Source organism: Lytechinus variegatus, chromosome 13, assembly GCF_018143015.1.
Source record: "Lytechinus variegatus isolate NC3 chromosome 13, Lvar_3.0, whole genome shotgun sequence".
In the NCBI taxonomy this organism is placed as follows: domain Eukaryota; kingdom Metazoa; phylum Echinodermata; class Echinoidea; order Temnopleuroida; family Toxopneustidae; genus Lytechinus; species Lytechinus variegatus.
The window spans coordinates 7,240,727-7,259,094 of NC_054752.1; the positions used below are offsets into that span (position 1 = coordinate 7,240,727).

General features: G+C 34.5%; 1 protein-coding gene across 1 annotated transcript in view; it reads right to left on the reverse strand.

The window, feature by feature from the left end:
• Positions 1-1,367: 1,367 nt before the first annotated feature.
• Positions 1,368-18,368, reverse strand: part of LOC121426612 (mucin-5AC-like) — a 97,581-nt gene continuing 80,580 nt past the window's right edge. The window contains exons 39-47 of the mRNA XM_041622970.1: positions 17,757-17,798; positions 16,083-16,109; positions 10,654-10,788; positions 9,879-10,280; positions 5,155-5,208; positions 3,534-3,587; positions 2,768-2,806; positions 2,038-2,085; positions 1,368-1,459 (exon numbers count right to left, since the gene is read on the reverse strand). Of these exons, the coding sequence (XP_041478904.1) occupies positions 1,368-1,459; positions 2,038-2,085; positions 2,768-2,806; positions 3,534-3,587; positions 5,155-5,208; positions 9,879-10,280; positions 10,654-10,788; positions 16,083-16,109; positions 17,757-17,798 (893 nt within the window). The remainder of the gene's footprint in view (positions 1,460-2,037; positions 2,086-2,767; positions 2,807-3,533; positions 3,588-5,154; positions 5,209-9,878; positions 10,281-10,653; positions 10,789-16,082; positions 16,110-17,756; positions 17,799-18,368) is intronic.

An 18,368-nucleotide genomic window follows, 5' to 3' on the forward strand; every position in this document is an offset into this window, starting at 1 on the left:
ATATTGAATTTATTGACTCCAGACACAAGTGTGATAGTTCCATCTGTACTCTGATTACTCCCATCAGCAGTAAGGGTGATGGTAACATTCAACATCTCCAAGTCCTCCTCACAAACACCTAGAATAACAGGTGATAAAAACAAGAAAAGTCATCTTTCAAAAAGGTTATACATATACCAGTTACAAAAAGATGCAAGACATTTCTTTATTCAGTACAACTAAATAGGAAAACTTTAACCGAATCTGATCTCACTGCAGCTATTTCCATGTTCCAAATCTGTTTACCAGGCTTAAAATTGTAAGTGTACACATACAAACTGGCATTACATAAAAATAAGATCAAAAGTAAGGACACCTAGACTTAGTACAAAACTGAATTTGCTCCTATATCTCAAAGTTAAGAACAAATGTCACTGACGATTCAGTTCAAATAGTAAGTACATCTAATGAAAAGAACACTCCAATTCATTATTATGTATACCTGGTGTTGTTGTCACTGTTGTAGTGGTAGTTGTTGTGGTCACTGTAATTAAAATATTCAGAAAAAAGATCCTTCAATCCATAATGAAATGTGGATATTATCAATTGACAAAAAACAATTATGTTGCTGCCCACACTGTCCAGTATCTCAATTTCAAGTCTCACCACCCTCTCTACCAAAAGTTGTGTGTTATCCCCACTCTTATGGATACAGCTATATCAATCATCACTAAGGATTGTGACCTTGCAGAGGAAGAACACAACCAGACTTCACTCAGCAGATTGTGGTTATTATAGAACCCGCGAATATCTTTCGATGCCACCCAGTGCGAAAACTGAATCCCGCAAAAATGACAGTGTTTACAGAATAAAGCCATTTTTACTGTGGCTTTCCTGCAACCTTCCATTGTTGTGTCTATGATGAAGAGTGTGTATATTGGTCAATAAGCAGCTGATTCGCATTATTCGCATACGATTCGCATTTGTATTTTGTTACATTCCATTTATGATTAAAAGAAAGATGATTCTTCCCTTCCGGTCCATAGGCTGTTCATGTCCTCAGATTGCTAGAGCTCCTGTGAGTTATGTACTGACTGGGTTTACCCCTTAAATTGTCAGTGAACGGGGCAGCTAGAGGGCACTGGGTTGTGCATGATAATGTGCTGATGGATGGGGTTGAGGTTAACGAAGCAGATGTGAAATTATTATTCTTACATTGTACTTGTTCATAGTTCTTGTGTAGTATTTATATAAATTTCTATAAAATCTTATTTTTACATTGTAAATGAGAACTGTTGCTCGGCTAGCGCCATGAGTGTCTACTGACGGTGTGTGCGCTCTACATATATACACTATTATTATTATCGTTATTATTGAAAAAATACAGCTTAGACTGTTGAAAAGGTACCAGATTGATTCAACTTACCAGTTGTTGTTGATGGTGTGGTTGTTTCTGGAGCTGCCGTTGTTGTTGTTGGAACTGGACAGAGTAGTAATGATAACATCAATATAATTATATGAGTTTATCAAAATCAATTTCGGTGCAGTTTTATACGCATTCTTGCTTTCTTGTGATTGTGAAAAAAAAAGCATTTTCGCAAGTAGACAAGTTTATTTGTATGGAAAACAAATTAGTATCTCGAAATATAAGTGTAGATAATGATATTAATAACAGCATATATACTCAGGGTAGCCACTTCATTACAAAGAAATGTTCTCCCAGTGGGCCCTGCTAGTATAAATACCCTGGCTTTAACTAAGCTACCTAAGCACTCAAGCATTTGAGGAACTTTTACCTACCAGGTACCCACTCACCTCACCTGGGTTGAGTGCAGCACAATATGTGTAAAGTTCTTCCTAAAGGAAATCACAAGATGGCTTAAAAATGGACCCTGTCCCACAGAATCATGACCACTAGACCACAGCACCCCTACATAAAGTTGGCAAGGATCCAACCCAAGTAAAATTAAGGTAAATATTGTTGAACTGTAGTCCCACTATGCAGCATCACAATGTCAGATATCAAAATGAATGAACAGGTCATTGAAAAAAACTTACCAGGTGTTGTCGATTGGGTGGTTGTTTCTGGAGCTGCCGTTGTAGTTGCTGGACAAAGTAGTAATGATAACATCAATATTATCATAAGGGTTATTAAAATGAATTTCAGTGCAAATTTATATGCACTTCAAAGTGACTTCTTCAAAATCTGTATTCATATGTAAATACTCCATTTGTTACAGCAGTCTGGTACAAAATAGAATAACAAAGTACCTATAATTGCTCAAAATATTAAACAAAATATCAATATTAATAATTTCTACATGAAAAATGCTCTTTCAAATATATTCAAGTTCTTGTGACCTTGTCTAAACCCTCTGATCCTCTAACTACAGGAAAGCTGGTTTCACATACTTCAGTGTTGAAATATTCAGCAAGTTAATCTTTGAATATCTCTTGTATGGGGTTCAATAATGAATATTTTTAGTGCAGATTTACATACTCTACTACAACGATTTTGCATCAATCCTTTTTAAATGTGATAACATGCATTATTCATTTCATCAACATGTAATAACAATTTTGATAAAAGTTTGACTAATAATTAACTGTGACTGTAAGCACATTATGTTCATTTTTAAAAATCAATATCAATAAATCCCATCAGAAAGAATATTGTAATGAATAAAGGTCAGTTATGAAATAAACATCTTACTCTATAACATGTATCTAAATGTGAGAAAACTTCAATGGAAGTTCACCATTGTATATGCATAGCATTTTGAGTTACCTGTTTGTGTAGATCTTGGTGGACGCGTAGTTTCTACAGCTAAAAGTAAATATTGGGTAAAACATGATTTGTTACATATATAACACATTGAGAAGACATGCAAGCGCTTGAAAACAAATAATATCGGACAGAAAAGAGGTTATTTTGTTCATTTTATCAAAGAAAGGGACAATTTGATATGATATTGTTTTAATGTCAGATTTTTATTTCAGACATGTCTGGACCTGACAGGAAATGCACACAGCTTCGGCCTACATGAGGCAATTTTTTTTCTCAGCATTTCACCCCTTCATTCAAGAACAGAGTTTGAGTTCATGTCCCGTCTGCAAATTATTATAAAAGTGTCATAAGCTTTTTTGTAACTTAACATTTCTTAACCTGTCACCTTGTATGAATTCAACTGAATAATATCTTTAAAAGAATAATAATAATAATCATACTTGCTTATATAGCGCTTAATACTTACTTTGTAAGAAGTCTCTAAGCGCTCTACAGTTTATGCAGAATAATTACCCTTACTTTAGCAGTGCAGCTGTTACGCGCGCTGCGTTTCAAGGAATAAATTCCTGCCAGGTACCCATTTACCTCACCTGGGTTGAGTGCAGCACATTGTGGATAAATTTCTTGCTTAAGAAAATTACGCCATGGTTGGGATTCGAACCCACGACCCTCTGTTTCAGAGTCCGGTGACTAATCCACTGGGCCACAACGCTCCAAGAAGAGAATAATATCTTTAAAAAAAAGACGAGAGCTAATGTGAACCTACCTGCATCGCCAATTTCACCTGTAGTAACTGGGATGACAGTAGTTGTAGTCTCTGCTGTTCAAAACATTCAGACAAAAAATTAACAAAATGCCCTCTCAACTCCATTCAATCATAAAGACATTTTTGCATGTTATCAATTGACAGGAAACAAACTACTTTCGTGCTGCATATCAACTGAAATGTATTTTTGGCAAGGAGACTGTATACTTTGACCTATAGAGGGCAACATTCAAGCAAGCATGCAAGCCAGCGCTATATAGCACTCCAAAAAATGATAAATGTACATAGCAATAATTTTTTCAATGCAATTATTTTTATAGCAGTTGCTGATCAGTATTTGAATTATGATGTTGCTTGAAATAAATGTATGGAAAGGCGGGGTAAGTTGTGACACTTTGATTTTTGCATGTTAGAATTAATATGCTTAATAATCTTGGGAGAAATAAGTACTTTGCCTTAAAATTTAAGTCTTCTGAAATATTTTTCAGTTATATATAACTTTCTACCCCCACACTGAAAATCATTGTCACCTTTGAAAAAAGAGATGTCAAATGGCTCAACTTGCCCCTTCCATGGGGTAAGTTGAGTCACCTTCTGGGGTAAGTTGAGCCACAAAAACTATGTACAAAATGTATGGGGGAAGAACCAGCATCTCAACCTTTTACTTAAAGTCTTTTCACTTGCTAATTCTCCATGAATACTAACATCCTCTACAAGGAAAAGAACAGTCATGTAAATTTGCTCCTTTCTGCATGCATATTGATGGCCTTTCAAGGTTTGTTTCTATTTTCATATACATTACCATAAGAATTACCATGGCTCAACTTACCCCAGTCCGAACGTTATGCGATAATTTCACATCCACACATTTTCTCATGCATCCATCATGTAAAAGACTATGACAAGAATGAAGATCCATACCTGGACCAACAATGTTGTTCTTATATCTTAATTATAGTTAAAGACATGTGTTTGTAAAAAGCGCTTATCTATTTTACACCCCCTTTTACTCTTTTGGCTGAATTTTGTATTTTACCCTCTGAAAAGTACTTTTTGTTTCAAATTTGAAAACAATGTGGTGGGGTTAGGGGTTATGCCATGGGTCATCAATACTTGACACCGCCACAATGTCTGACTCATTCATTATTGGCCTGGGGCAGGTGGCTCAACTTGCCCCTATGCTCAACTTACCCTGCCTTCTCCTACATGTATTTCATTATTGTGTGTTTAGGTCTGTTTCACACATCCAATGTTTGTATATCTTGCCTTAGTTTTCAAAAAGATATCTTGTCGAGCACCCGGGTGTGTCAATTGATCCTATGCACTTTAAATCCCAGTACCCCCCTCCCGTCTCTACCCAACGGACGGCCGTCCATACCAGGCCCCCAGCGCCTCAAATTTGCCTTCCTTGTTGTCCGCTATGCAAAGAAAAGTTGCGCTAAATGTCACAAGAGCTAATGATTGGATCAAAACAATGCTGGATTGCGCCACTGTAGAGCTAGAATATGAACAGGAAATGCAATTTCGAAAGTGTGAGTATATTGGTCAATGAAAACCGCTGATTCCAATGCAAAAAATGCAGCTTAGACTTTTGAAAAGATAACTAATTGATTCAACTTACCAGATGTTGTTGATGGTGTAGTTGTTTCTGGAGATGCGGTCGTAGTTGGTGGAACTGTATGAAAATATTATCGAAGTAATCAAAATATGAGCAGATTTCAGTGCAAACTTATATGCATTTCAAAGTGACTTCTTTTGTTCATGATTGTGAAGAAAAGAGTGTTTTCTTATGAGGAAACAAATGAGTAAAAAGTGAGAAATTAAGTGTCATATTTTGCCAATATTGGCGTACAGTGGGCATTGCTGCGATGAAAGCTTGATTTCAATGATTTTCAGTTTCGCAGAACCACGTATATACCGTACTCAATAAGTGAGGAAAAATAATGGGAGCAGCGAAATGCAACCCAAAACGCACGCAGAGCTGTGTGTGTGCGCTGTTATGATCAACAATAGATCAAAAACGATCGATACTATATTAGATTGCTTGAGAGGTTTCAAAATGGCGCCGTTGATAAAATATAGGAAGAAGAAAAATCATGGTTTCAGTTTATAACACATTTTTTGTTTTCTTCTTTCATTTAGGTGCATGATTTTGCCTCTTGAAAATGGCTGTCAAAATATTCAACTTCATGAATTGATCAGAAGAGAGTACATGACTTTAAGTTGATATCGATTTCTATAATCCTAAACAAAAGGTATATACAGCTGGCTATTGAGAATACCTCGGATCGTACATATACACTATTTTGTTCTAACAATACGGATGGGGTAATTGATGGAGGCATGGCCCCTTTCCTTTGAAAATGACAAAAGCGCATCCAGCGAAGATCAATAAAGTTGCCACTTACTAACAATGTAAAAGAGTGACTTGAAAGGAAGGATGTACAGATGAATTCACCCTTTGTCAGTTTGGTTTAACACCAAAGAGTGATAAACGCCGTGACATAGGCATATTCATGCTAATGAAGACTAATATGTGTTATTTACGATGTACAAAGTATATGAAGCATGTTTTATCCATATAATCTCATTATATGAATTTTCGAAAAATCTAAGGTTTCCCCAATTGATTTTATTCTGATTGAGCATGTTATCGTGGTTTGGTTTGACCTGCATATAAAAAATGTGATGCGATAGGAATCCAGAGCATGGAGTAAATATGCAATCCATGGATATATTATTCGAGAAGATAGAGGGAATGAAAAGCAGAATATATTAAAATAAAATATTTATGTTTATGTCTGCAAACAGCCCTATAATGCTTTTCACGGAACAAATTATGTAAGCCGGGTAATAAATAAGTAGAGCGCCTTGATTGCAATGTTTAGTGGATATTATATGAATTATTAATCATTATCATCATGCGGCTCGTTTAATTTTTTTTTAATTGCTTGTTAAAAGGGTGCGAGAAAAACGGCATAAGGCATATTTTGATTCCATATACGTCCATTTGGTTATTTGTTTCATTTTTGGCCGTACTCCATAGAATATAACAGACGCTCAAGTGTAATAAAGATAAATATGAGATAACGCAATCAGTACATGAATTAATTAATAAAGACAATTAATTGATTAATTAGAGATAACATATATCAGACAATATGAGCTGGAATATGATATTTAGGCAGGCGAGAATGGCCTTTCTATGTATCTCTTTTGAAGCACGCTCTTCCTCTTACAGTTCTCTAATTAACTCGTTATATTTGTATTTTCATCGGAGCTCTTATGGATTGTTGGCTACAAGGAAAAAGGAAGGGGAGAAATGAAACATAAGAATTATTTTAATACATCAAAATTCTGTAAAGGTGAATGTACCGGGTGAGAAATTACATACACTTACGACATTTTAGAATTTTACTTTGGCAATGCAGGTTATTATTTTCAGAGTCCTTTTTCATCTTGACGAAATTGTATATTAAAACAAACTGAATGCAGGAAATAATTTCGAAAAGGAAAGTTCCTAAAATGTTAATCAAATCATATTGTCCGAAAATTTGACAGTGAGTGTGGTGAATCAAATAGGGGGGGGGTTAAACAATGGAATATAATTTATATGCACTAGAATTAGAAAAAAAGGGTATAAAATAGTAATGGTGTAACTTGGGTTGCGATTTCATTGCTGACCTCTATTTCCTCCCCCCTTTGCTTGTCAGAAAAAAAGTAAAGAAAAAGTAGCGCATTTATAGTCACCTCCACCGAGAATTCCTTGGTTCACCGCCAATCTCTGACAATTACCAGCAAAACCGAAAATGTCTTTCTGGTCACACTCATTTTTTTTTCCATTTTAAATTGTCCAACATATACTTATGTCATTTTTTCTTGCATTTTTCCATGCATTACTAATCATTTGTTGATCATTAAATCCTTTGCACATAAATGTCAAGAAAATAACCACACACGTTCTAAACTAGTGAAATAAACTGAGAATTGAGTAAGTTCACAATAAATATAACGGATTGCAGGGACTTATTGTATATTCTTGGATAATGAAAGAAAGGCAGAATGTCTTGTTTATAATACAAATTTAATTATTAGAATCATTTGATACATAATATTAATTTTTTTTACACAAATACATGGCAACGTCTCCGTTGGATTTTGAATTAAGGAAATAATTTGGAGGTTTTTGTTGAACATTTCTCGACGACCTGAAATCTAGACATCATTTGAAATTGATTATGGGCCGAATATGCCGGGCACCTATCCTAATATAGGTTCTATTTTTAGTATGGGTTGGGCTTGGAGGGCCGGGTTTGGACATATTTCTGTGATGACGAGATAATACTAAGAAGGGAAAAAATAGAGACAGGGCCGGGGGGGCACGGAACAGGAGATGAAGAAGAGAGGGAGAGCATAACCCACTTGTCTGCGCAGTGTTGTAGTACATTTTTTTTCGATTAAAAGCGCCTCGTATGAAATTCAACCCTACCCCCCCCGCGTAAGCTACTGATTGAATAGAAGGGAAAAAAAGTAAAGGGAATATAGAGGAGAGAGAGAATATAAGTAGAGATTGACTAGAGGTAAGGGGATTAAAGAGAGTATAGGGGATGGCATTCAGCGAAACTGATTCTTCTTTCGGGCTGCGCCAAACAAACATGACAATAACAATAATATTTTTCAATCAAATTAAACTAAATTCTTTTATTCTTTACATGTAAATATTCAAATGTTTAAAAAATATCAATGATAACAATTATAAACATTACTATCAACACTAACAATGATAATAACAAATAATAAAAGAAAATATAACAATCGGATAATAAAAATAATAATATTATTTATAGTAATAACAACAATGATTTACTAAGATAATGAATATCATAATGATAAGACAAAGAAAAAGATAAAATAAAAAAAGCAGACGAAACAGAAAAAAAGATGAAGGGAGAAGATAATGGTGATCATGGGGGATGGGGTGGGCTAACTTAAATAATTGGATGATAAATGATAAATAATCTTCATAATAATTGTTGTATACCACCTTGCAAATTTGTGGATTGGTAAGAACTGCTCCCTATCGAGAAGATTATGATTTCTTGTTCAGAAAGTATTACTTGTATGCATATAAAGATATTTTGAAGATTCATGTTTTGGCGGACATACTTTTAAAAAGAAATATCATATTCTTCATTTTTTTTTCATTTTGCAAGAAGAGAAAAACAGAGAGAGAACAAAATAAAGCAAAATAGGATGACGGGAGTAAAAGAATAATGAGAATAGGTAAGAGAAGATAAGACGACGAAGAAAAAAAAACGAAAAAGAAGAAGCACAAGCAAAATCATAACAAGAATAAATAGAAGGGAAATAGAAAGAGAAAACTTAGGAGATGGAGGAGGTGTAGGATTACACAATTATCAGTGAAGAAGGAGGAGAAAAGGAAAAGGGAGCATTATAAAAAAGAAAAAGGAAAAAAAGGAGGATTTCATTTGCAAGAGGAAACAAAGCAAGACTATATCAAGGGAGAAGGGGGTGTCTATAAACAGGAAGTATAAGAACAAAAAGATGAGAAAGAGATCGAACAGAAGAAGAAAGGAAATGAGGATGATAAGATAAGAAGAATGTCAAAAAAGAAAAAGAATATGAGAAAAAAGAAATGAGAATAATAATTTTGATAATAATAAGAAGATCGGAAAAAGAAGAAAAGGAAGAAGAAAGGAAGGGAGAATGATAATATTATGATAATAGTAATTTCGAAAAAGAAGAACTTCAAAACCCACATCACAAACAATACATTCTCAAAGAAGTCACTCTGTGCGGACATAATTATAGCACTTGAGCGACAGGTGAGCTCTGAACTCCGTGCAGCCAAAACAGGAAATGAACTACGCATGCGCGAAAACTATTGATCGATCAATTCACTCATCGTGGATCGCACACACGCTTTTGTAATCAACGATCCAGCTCGCACGCACGGAACAATGGAGCTGTTCGAACTTGACATGGTCGGCTGATCAATCTCGTTTGGGGTGTTAGAACCTATTCTACTATGCCGTCGCGAACGGGTTAAGTAACGTTCTCAAAATAAGTTGGTCAAAATCTGTTCACAAGGCTTGTTAATGCACAATAAATGGCATAGGCTACATACACATTAAAGATGGAATAATTCATAAGCTAGGTTTATGCATTAAGAGCCAAAATCATGATTTAAAACATAATCATAGATCACAGTAACTGCAGAATCAAAACCTATGTCACCAATTTATTTTGGACAGGATAAGCAATAACTACCTTTTTGATTTTGAAATATAAGATATATTATCATGCTGAGTGCAAGCTGTTTACCTTGTTCAATACATCCTCTGACTTGGACCTCAATAGTTAAGGGCCTGCTAGTCTCATCCAGTACTTCAATGTCAAAAGATTCAACAGGTGCATTACCAAATGTATCAAGAACTCTAAACATGCCAGGAGGAGTGGAGCTAACATCATATTCAATAGTATCACCACCGCTTGGACTAGGCCTAATATTTGAGATGCGAACCCTCTCTAGAGGGGTGTTTTGTCCTCCAAACTCAAATAAACTCAGCGCATTCACTATCGTCATGTAACCTGGGATAGAGAGCTCAATATTGAATTTATTGACTCCAGACACCAGTGTGATAGTTCCATCTGTACTCTGATCACTCCCATCAGCAGTAAGGGTGATGGTAACATTCAACATATCCAAGTCCTCCTCACAAACACCTAGAATAACACAAGGTGAGGAAAAAATGAAAACTCATGTTTTTTTAAAATTTATAGATATTCCAATAACAAGAATATGCAAGACATTTATTGTGTTTATTCAGTATAACTAAAAAGAAAACCTTTAACAGAATCTGATCTCACTGCACCTATTTCCATGTTCCGAAATCTGTCTACCAGGCTTAATATTGTAAAGGTACACATACAAACTGGCATTACATAGAAATAAGATCAAAAGTAAGGACACCTAGACTTAGTACAAAATTGAATTTGCTCCTATATCTCAAAGTTAAAAACAAAGGTCACTGACGATTCAGTTCAAATAGTAAGTAGTTCTAATGAAAAGAACACTCCAATTCATTATTATGTATACCTGGTGTTGTTGTCACTGTTGTAGTGGAAGATGTTGTGGTCACTGCAATTAAAACATTCAGAAAAACACTTTCCATTAAAAATGAACTGTGCATATTTTCAATTGACAGACAACAATGATGTTGCTGCATATCAACTGAAATACATTTTCCTGAATATCACTCTAAATCTTTTAATTTGGTATTTTTCTTTTTTTTTTTTTACCTACGCCTTGCTGAAACCATGAAGAATGTCTAAATAGGAACAATGTTAAGTTAAGCTCTTATGTGCCAAAAACACATGTGAAATAGCTTAAATTACAGCCATCTCCAAAGCCAACCTTCAGAATTTTATTCACAATCATTGTGATATATCTGCTATAGAATCTAATTAACTTCCTACAAAATTTGCTTATCATGCGACCTTCAATGACACTATAAAATTCAGGTCCCATTAGTGCATGTACACCCCCCCCCCCAACTTTTTGAAAGGTGGCAGTTTACTTCCATTATACTGTAAAACCTAACATGACCTGTGTCTACCTCATGTGACCTCAGACAGCACAATTACAGGAAAGTTTACCTAGGGCATCAATGAACCAAAGTTGGTTAGCACAGAAAAACCCTAAAAGCTTGTTCAAACAAGTCAAAAAATCAAGTTTCACTGAAGCCTTGACAGGTGTGGAAACCTACATGCTGCACATCTGCCACAAGACAATAGACCAATATTTTTTTTTACTAATCTTCTTAAGCAGCATCTACACAAATGGGAATTTTCACGGTAACTGACGTTACAAGGCACAATTATACACACCTTTCATTGTGTGTATCTCTAAAACAACAAATGATGGGTGCTTGCTTTTGATAGATCAAATAAAGTGAACCTTGCTGTATACTCTGATACTAAGTTTTTTTTATGTTACCATATTTGTTACGCATCAGCAAGCAAAAATGTGTTGGTAACTGACGTTATGCAAAAAGGACATGCAATTTCTGGGTGTTCAGTAAAATTGAAATATCTCATGTCCCTGAGTAGTAGTAATAATTTGAATATGTTAATATACCTTCGTTACTAGATTAAGATGTGTCAAAATATTAAGTAATTTGTTTTTGTCTTTTGGGGGCTTCGATGATTTTTCCACGACCATGCTGGTAACTGACATTACACTTAATTTGCCATAGAGATAACACATAGAAGTCAAATGTGTGTAATCAATGCATTGTATCTTCTATGCTGGGCTTCACATGATTGAGCTTGATGTGGAAGTATATACCTGAGTTTCTAGGAACATTTCAATGAAAATACTATTTCTTTTTCTTAATTCCTTTTCTTTGATTTGAACATTTTATTATTACTTGTTGGTAACTGATATATGTTTAGCTCAAATTGGAATTTCTCTACCTATAGATAAGTGCAAAAATAGTAGTTAAGGATGGAAGGTGGTACAGTCAATATACTCGTATAAGACACGCTATTCATTTATGCTGCAACATGTCTTTTTATTCTAGCACAAGTTTATTGCAAAAGAAGTATTCAGAATTTAGATCCAATGTTAATGTATATAATGATATTAGATTGGTTGATAGTATTATTCCATTAAGTAAATTGACAGTTAGAAAAACATATTAAATTGAATATTGAATTGATCAAAGTGCAAACCGAAGAATCTAGAGCAGAGGAATTTTGGAGTAATATGTTAGTATTTGACTGTTTACCAATTTGGATAGATGTCTGGTTATTTAAGTTAAAGTTGGTTAAGGACAATATATTGGTCAATTTTAATTTCAAATTCATGTATGATATTTTGGCAACACCAGCTAACCTTTTTAAATGGAAATTAAAAGAAAATGATCAATGTTTTTACTGTGATCAAAAAGGTGATTGCAGTCATATGTTTTTCTCTTGTAACATAATGATAATATTTTGGGAAAAAGTTGAAGAAAATGTACAGAAAAATATTTTGCCAAATTCTCATTTCCAGCCATGTCATATACTATCAGGAATTTCATTTAGGTCAAAAGAAAAAAATGATGTAGATATAATTTTGAATTATGCTTTATATACTATTTATGTTTCGCTGCAAAAGAATCTAAAAGGAAAATAATGATTCAAAGGCTGTTTAATATATTGTTTTACCTATTAAGATATCGTTTACAGATAGAAGAAAATGTGAAAAACCATGTATTTCCCTCCAGAAATGGAGGCAAATGTTAGCTCTGTGAACATATTTTGTTTGATGAATAAAGAAGACCAGCAATGGTTATTTTACAAAAAAAAAAAAAATTGTGTGGCAATTGCATTCTAAAGACAAATAACGAATTACAATAACAAACATCCGAGGCGATCATGGCTATCACAAAATCATATGGTAATTAAATTAAATGATTAAAATGTGATATTGAGTGGGAAAACCTATAAAAATGAGATAAAGCAAAGGTCAAGAAGAAGGAGAAGAAAGAAAAATATTTAAAAATTTAGAAAAATGACAGACAGAAAGGAAAGAAAGAGAAAAGAGAAGAATTACAAGAGGAGGAATAGTACATGTATTACAAATAAGAGTTCCGTTACAAATGAGAAACTGCTACATGACATGATATGGTAAAGACATCAACAGAATATATAATAAAAAAATATATACATATAATTTGTGCACTTCACTCACTGCGCTTGCATGTAAAAATATGTTTTCCTTAATTTTTAGGTTTACAAACAACCAATTTGTGAAAAGGGCAGATTGTTTTAAATATCTTTATATCATTTTGGTTCATGAGCGTTATTCCCATTATAGATCATTTGCTGTATACACTATCACTGTGGGAATGATGGACTGGGTGCAGGGCTGGGGCATACAAATATAAAAGAAAAGAGGTTGGAACATTCTTTCGCAATACAATGTCATATTTTCAAGTTCAAAAAGTCAACACTTTCGTTGGTTTGTGACTTATCAGAAATTATGCCTGATATTTTCTTGGTGACTTGTCAAGCAAATCACTACATCACAAATACAAACTAGGATGAGTGCATGACAAATGTAATATCTATGGAACTGCTTGAAATGTCACCGAGCTCCGTCCCCCAAATGATGTTTAGGAGGTCAAGCCTTTCACACACAAAATATGTACTTTAATTTTATTGAAACGTAAGTGGAATTCACCTCCAGAGTACAATTTGAATTTGAGATTGTGATTAGCATTCTTGATTCTAATATTGTTCTATTTTGGTTTCACATGCCTAAAATTTGTCATTAGCCCACTGGAATCATCATTCAAATTAAGATTTTTTTAACCGTGAGAAAGGGCAGTAACTCCCATACATGTAATTCAATTGAATTGTTAGTGCTACATCTTTGAATCTTGGAATTGTGCTCCTGCCATTTGTTTATTGAGTACAAATAATGGAAAATCTTTAACAGAATTTGATCTCAATGCAGTGATTCATGTGTTCTGAAACCTGTTCATCAGGCTTAATATTGAGTTATTCCTTTAAGATGTATCTCATAGTTAAATCGTAGAGGGCAATATTTTTATGTTGTGATATGCTTTGCGATTATTGGAGAAGAACGTCAGTTCGCTGGAGCTGCGGTGGCTTGCCGTTGTAAGATGTAAGCTCCGAATAAATCAAGTTGAACTGTAAACTGAATATCTCCTAAGTTCCTTCATTTGCATATGAGGTGAGTGAGCGGGTGATTTGGTGTATTTCAGAGGGATGAGAGAGTGTATCATGTTGCACAATCCCGGGGGGGGGGGCACTTCCATTCACGAGTGGATACCATGCGCGACCAAGAGGTCTCGAAAAGCACCCTTAACACGTAATTTCCATATTATGAAAATGCACCCCTTAACAAGTATTGGCGTGTGAAACCCTACCCTTAACAAGTATTGGAAACAAAACGATACTCCTGGCAAGTATTCCCTGAAATGAACTCCTAAGCAAGTACTGGTGTGTGAAGAATGTTTTATTGTTACGGGTCCTTCGGTCGTCGGCTTTACCTTATTTGGTTTAGTACGACCCCACCTTCGATACCTCCCGCAATTCGGACTCTAAACACAAAGTGTTGGGGCAAAAAGGACATCCTTTATAAAACATTTTAATTTTGTTTTATCATCCCCGCCAATTCGACCCTAAACACGTTATTTTCCTAGCAAAATAGATACCCTTTTTTCATTATTTTTGTGTTTTTGACACCCTTATCACGTTACGTACATAACGTGCCCTATCGTGAAAAGGACATCCTTTTTACGTGTTTTTTTGGTCGCGCATGGTATTGTTATATATAAGAATAATTGTAGAAGAATTGTGAAAGCAGTTACATTAATCTATTAGTTATTTCCTCTTTAAGAATAGCCTAGAATGATCAAGTACATTCCACAGCATGTTTGTAAAGAACTTTCCAGAATGTCATTTTATTATGCAGGCCTTGCCTATTTAAAGGCCAAGGAGTTTTATTGTTGAATAGGGAAAAGCCAAACAATAGAATTGTATTGGTAGTGGAAATGAATAGGCTTAGGTATTTTGTTTACCAATGTTGATTTCAATGAGGTCATTCAAGAATGTTTTAGAAATAAAGAAGCTTCCAGAAGAGTGAATTCTAGAAGCTTGTAGATTAGTTGAAATTTGAGAATGATCTAGAACACTTGTAATTAGTATAAAGCTGCAGATTTTTCAAGATGATGATCACATCATATGAGAGCAGGAGATCACATCACATCATATGAGATCACTTCACCAGATCAGATCAGAGCAGTTTATGCCCACCATCAATGAACTGTTTGCAGTTATTTTGAGAGAGAAATTATCAGTTCTCATCAACAACATCAACCTGTTCAATGAACACGTTTCAACCCATGGATTGCTGAAATTAACTGTTAATCATCATCAACATCGTCTTCACGGACATTTCAACTCGTTACAGTGACTTTTATTATTCATCGGACTTCAACATCAGTTTCATCATCGCCATCATCAATAAGGAATCTTCCCAGCCTACCTGGAATATATATATATTGGACTATAACAGTGAACTATAACCCTGGATTGTACATCAGACACTTCAAGAGATTTATGTAAGATCATTATTTGTTTTATTTATGTATAATTATTTCCTGTAATAAAAAAAAGGAAATTTAAATAAAATTTCAATTGTTATTTGTTGCAGTATCGTAACAGTATCCACACGTCAGTGTAAGTGGCCCCCCCGGGTGCACAATAGACTTTCATGAGCGAATCTGCCCCAAAAGAGATATAAAATTGAGAAGGGTTCCGGAGACTGCACGACAGCTAGAATTGAATATAGGTTAGAACTGAATCCACGTCCTCCAGAGTCATGACCACTAGACCACAACACCCCCACATAAAGGTGGCAAGGATCTAACCCAAGTAAAAACAGTCCAACTATGCAGCATCACAATATCAAATATCAAAATGAATGAAAGAGTTTTTTATACAACTTACCAGGAGTTGTCGTTGTAGTTGTTGGAACTGGAAAAAGTAGTAGTGATAGCATCAATACAATTATATGGGTTATCAAAGTAAATTTCAGTGCAAATTTATATGCATTTCAAAGAGACTTCCTCAACATCTGTAGTCCTAATTATATACATGTTTCATTTGTTGGAGAAGTCTAGTACTCATAATATAAAAAAATACTCTTTCAAATATACTAAAGATCTTGTGACCTTGTCTAATCCCTCAGAACCTTTAACTACATTAAAGCTAGCTTCGAGTACTGCAGAGTTTACATATTCAACAGGTTTATATACGAATGTCCCCTGTATGTGGTTGGATGTTTATCTGTAGAGCAGATTTACATACTCTCCTGTATAACGCTTTAGCATCAAACCTTAATGTTAAATGTGATAACCTAAATTATTCATTTCATCTCATTTCGATTTTGATGAAAGTTTGGCTCACTTTTTCCTGTGACTAAGCACATTATATCCATGTTTTGTTAAACTTAATATCAACAAATCCCGCCACAAAGAAAATAGAAAAGAATGAAATAAGGTCAAATATGACACAAACATATTTGAGAGCTTTAACTTCACCATTTTTAAGAGTTGAAACTCTTTGCCAGCCACTGACAGAATCACTCCTGCACCACATTAAATATCAGGTGCAACCTTGTTTTGCATGGACTATGCTCAATCAGCTCACAATAGCTTTTGATTGGTTTATTGTAAAGAAAAGCTTTGTTTGTATACAGTACAATGCAATGCACATATCACTATTGTGCATGTTTATGTAAACAATAGACTTAACCCTAAAAAGACTGGGGGGGCTGATTCAGCCCCCCCCTCAACATTTTTCGCAATAAATCCGCCGCGCAAAATTTTTTGACCGCGTCGCTCGCTGACTTTTTACTTTCAAGTCTCGCGCAACTTTTGAGACCAAAATCGTGACCCCCGGGTACGCGGTTCCGAAATTACGCAACATTTCGTAAGTGCATGCAGACCCAAAATTACTCAAAAACGTGAATTTGTGTACAAATCCAATGCAAATAGTGTACTTAGCCAAATTTCATAAATGTATCATTATTTTTCCTTTTACTGCTTAAAATCAATTAATTTTATCTTTTTTATGGTCAAAATAAAGTCCCCAACAATTTCCATTGAAAAAACAATAAAAAACAAAAAGTCAAAAAACAAAGAAATACATAAGAAATTTAGAAAACAATAGAATACATAAGAAAATAAATGCGATTTTGAATTTTTTTAAAAATCAATTTGATCAGATGCTTATCTAGAGTACGTGAAAAAAAAAATTAGCATTTCTGGGGCATTATTTTATTAATTAGAGCAAACTTATGATTTTACGCATAAATTAGCATAATTAATGAGACATGAGATTTTTTGCAGAATTTGATGTTATAGTTTTGTAGATAATGCCATGGGTAACACGTGTGCCAATTTTTGTCGCGATCGCGCGATCGACGGCCGAGATCATAAGGGGGGGCTGAATCAGCCCCCCCAGTCTTCTTAGGTGTCGAAATAGCCCAGTCTATTTAGGGTTAATGCACTCGATGTGTATTGTAAATAGAATGCAACTTTACTTAAATTTGCCAATCTGCTGTGACTCTAGTCGAACAAAATGGGCAAAGAGTTATATATATATAGCATTTCAAATTACCTGTTTCAGCTGGTCTAGGTCTTGTTGGGTTAGTTCCTAAGTCTACAAATAAATATTAATTGAATGCAATTATTTGTAATTATGATGTTGCTGAGGTCACAACATGTAACACATTAAAGAGACATAATCAACTTTGGATTGAAATAGAAATGGAGAGAAATATATTATCTTGTTCATTTCATGAAAGCAAAGATATACTTTGATTCAGTATTGTCTTCTAATGGCAGAATGGAGATATATATATATATATATACACTCAGCAAAAAAAGTTCTTGGACACTTATAAAGATTAAAATATTCCATATACATATTTGATTAAGGGCAAATTATTGTATGTCATTCCTCTTCCAGTATGACATGACATTTTCATGTGAACAGTCATGCATGGGTGGTTATATGCATTAAAAACAATAGCAATGTCAGTAAAAGAAAATTGCAAGAAATGGATCAGACAGTGCATGGCTGGTTACAGGCATTTAACAATTGCAATGTTAGTAAAAGAAAATTGCAAGAAAACGATCAGTCATTCTTAAAGTTGTGAAAGTTTGTGCGGCATAAATATCCATTAAACGATAAAAGCAAACTTAAAGTCAAATACCAATCTAAAAGTGA